A 2,266-nucleotide genomic window follows, 5' to 3' on the forward strand; every position below is an offset into this window, starting at 1 on the left:
GAGATCCCGCTTCCTACCAGAGTCAGAGGGTGAAAGGTAGTTGGCTTGTTAGTATATTTATACAACATTTCTTTTCATTATTTTTGGAATCAAATTACAACAAATAGACCACAAAGAAATATGCAAAACAACTACAAAGTGACAAAAATAACTGCAAAGAGACTCAAAACGACAAAGCGACAAATGACCATGGAGAGTGGTGGGGGGCCTTTTACATGTCAGACTATTTAGCTCTAGAAGAAGCAGCTATTTGTTAATTTTATTAATAATGATGCCAAGTACCAAGGCTTAAAATGTGCCACCAGTTTGGACCCCGCCTCCCCATTCAAAAGTTTCTAAACCCGCCCCTGCCCACACATCAACTCTTCTCACTCTGCTCATCTACCATTCTTTTTCAATCACTTTCACTGTCATTTCTTCCCCTCACTTTTTTTTTGCCTCTTACTGCTCTTTCTCCTCATATGGCCTGATTTTGCACTTTGCAGCTGCCATTAGTCTAAAGTACCGTCTCTCATGCATTAACCATTGGCCCATATTGGCTCCCATTAGATCTGCCATCTCTCATAGAGGAAGAGCTGAGGTGTTGGAAGACAGACTGAGTGCATGGGCCTGATGCTTTTATAACAGCAAGAAGGCAAACCATCTTGTGCTTATTAACATCCTGCTCAGCCATACCTTCAGCAAAAGTTAGCGTTTTACAACGGGAGGTTTCCTATTAGCAGTGACAGAGGAACAAGATGAAATACACACCTTCATGAGCCTAACGACTCATATGCTAATTGTGATTGGTTGATTTGCCGCGGCGCTGCCAGATGGAATACCGATTGAGGGACAGAGGCATTTTGATGATGGGAACATGAATGTTAAGACATAATCACATCAAAGATGACCTTTACCGCCCTTCTGCACCTGTTGGCTCTCTAATTGGCAAAGTGTTTTGATGTTTCACTTTGTGTAAATAATTTAAATCTATTCAAGCCATATCTACTCGCACTGTGAGTGTAATATTAGCAGATAGAAGCAAATGTTTGCAGTCCTATCTGCAATATTGGTTTATTGCATGCTGTTGATTTGTTGTCAGACAGATTCAACCTCTAAAATATCTATGAATATCGACCACAGACTATATTTTCAAAGGTAAGGCCATGGCCATTAAAATGATAAAATAAACAGTGTGGAATTTGGGTTGGAATAAGTCAAGGTTAGAAATCCTTAAGGGTGGAATGAGCTAAAATATGGATTTAAGTCTGTGCTCTCCTTTTATTTATTTTTTCTTCGTACTCTTTGTGGCATCTGACAATTAGAGCTCCATTCGGCTCCTGCTGATTACATTTGCAGCAGGTATCAATTAGTCCCAATAACAGTTGTTATGAAATTAAGTCCAGGTGAGTGCCTTACCTGAATGGTGCATTGTAATTACTCATTTAAATGAGCTCTGTCAAATTCTGTGTTTGTGCTTTCTCTCAGTCAGATGCCAGTGGTTGGTCACATTTAACAGAACCTTATTTGTGTGTGTATATATATGCTTTCAGGTTTCTAACAGAATAAAATCTGGTCTATGAGGGCATGCAAACTGATGATGATTGTCAGCAGCATGTGAGAGTGGAGGAAGAGTTTACTGTTTGCTAAACCCTGCCCCCAAACACTGCTTCATAGCACGGTTCATAGGAACCGTAGCTCAGTACAGCGGGTCCGTCAAGCTTCAGATTTCTCTATATGTCTATAAGTTCAAGTTTGTAAGGGGCTCTATTAAGAGAAATATTCAGTGTGCATTTTCCTTATCTAATTTTGTATTTATTTTATTTAAACTAAAAACACAAGAGCAAAAGTGTAAGAAATTAATCAAACAGTGTGTTTGTCTGATGAAGTCCAAAAGGCAAGGAACAAGGTTATAGGTTTTAAAAAGACCTATCATTCAATCTTTGTTTATATCTTAAAGGACTGGATTTAGTGGCATCTATCAGTAAAGTTGCAGGTAACTTGACAGCGCTCACATCAGCATTGATGACCTGGGAATGATAAGTGTGTAGGAGAAACTACTTTTGCTGTGAAACTTTGAAAAGCGCAAAAGGCCCTATCTAGGGTTGAAAACACAATGATTCCTATATTCAGGTGATTATACACTAATAAAAACATATTAATATTATGTAACATTTCTGACAATAGATCCTCCTAAAAGGTACACACTAGACCAGCAAAGCAATTGGTATATTTATAATGTATGTATTAATTAAAGGACTTCTCTAAAAAGTAAAGTGACGAGTAT

At 38.3% G+C, this 2,266-nt stretch overlaps 1 protein-coding gene across 1 annotated transcript in view; it reads left to right on the forward strand.

Annotated features, from left to right (window-relative positions):
• The first annotated feature begins 1,566 nt into the window (after positions 1 to 1,566).
• The window catches only part of LOC118321992 (abnormal spindle-like microcephaly-associated protein homolog), a 22,751-nt gene continuing 22,051 nt past the window's right edge, over positions 1,567 to 2,266 (forward strand). Inside the window, exon 1 of the mRNA XM_035653567.1 lies at positions 1,567 to 1,596. Coding sequence (XP_035509460.1) covers positions 1,567 to 1,596 — 30 coding nt within the window. The remainder of the gene's footprint in view (positions 1,597 to 2,266) is intronic.

The sequence above is a fragment of the Morone saxatilis genome, unplaced genomic scaffold, assembly GCF_004916995.1.
Source record: "Morone saxatilis isolate NCDOM2014 unplaced genomic scaffold, NCSU_SB_2.0 Contig12, whole genome shotgun sequence".
Lineage (NCBI taxonomy): Eukaryota > Metazoa > Chordata > Actinopteri > Moronidae > Morone > Morone saxatilis.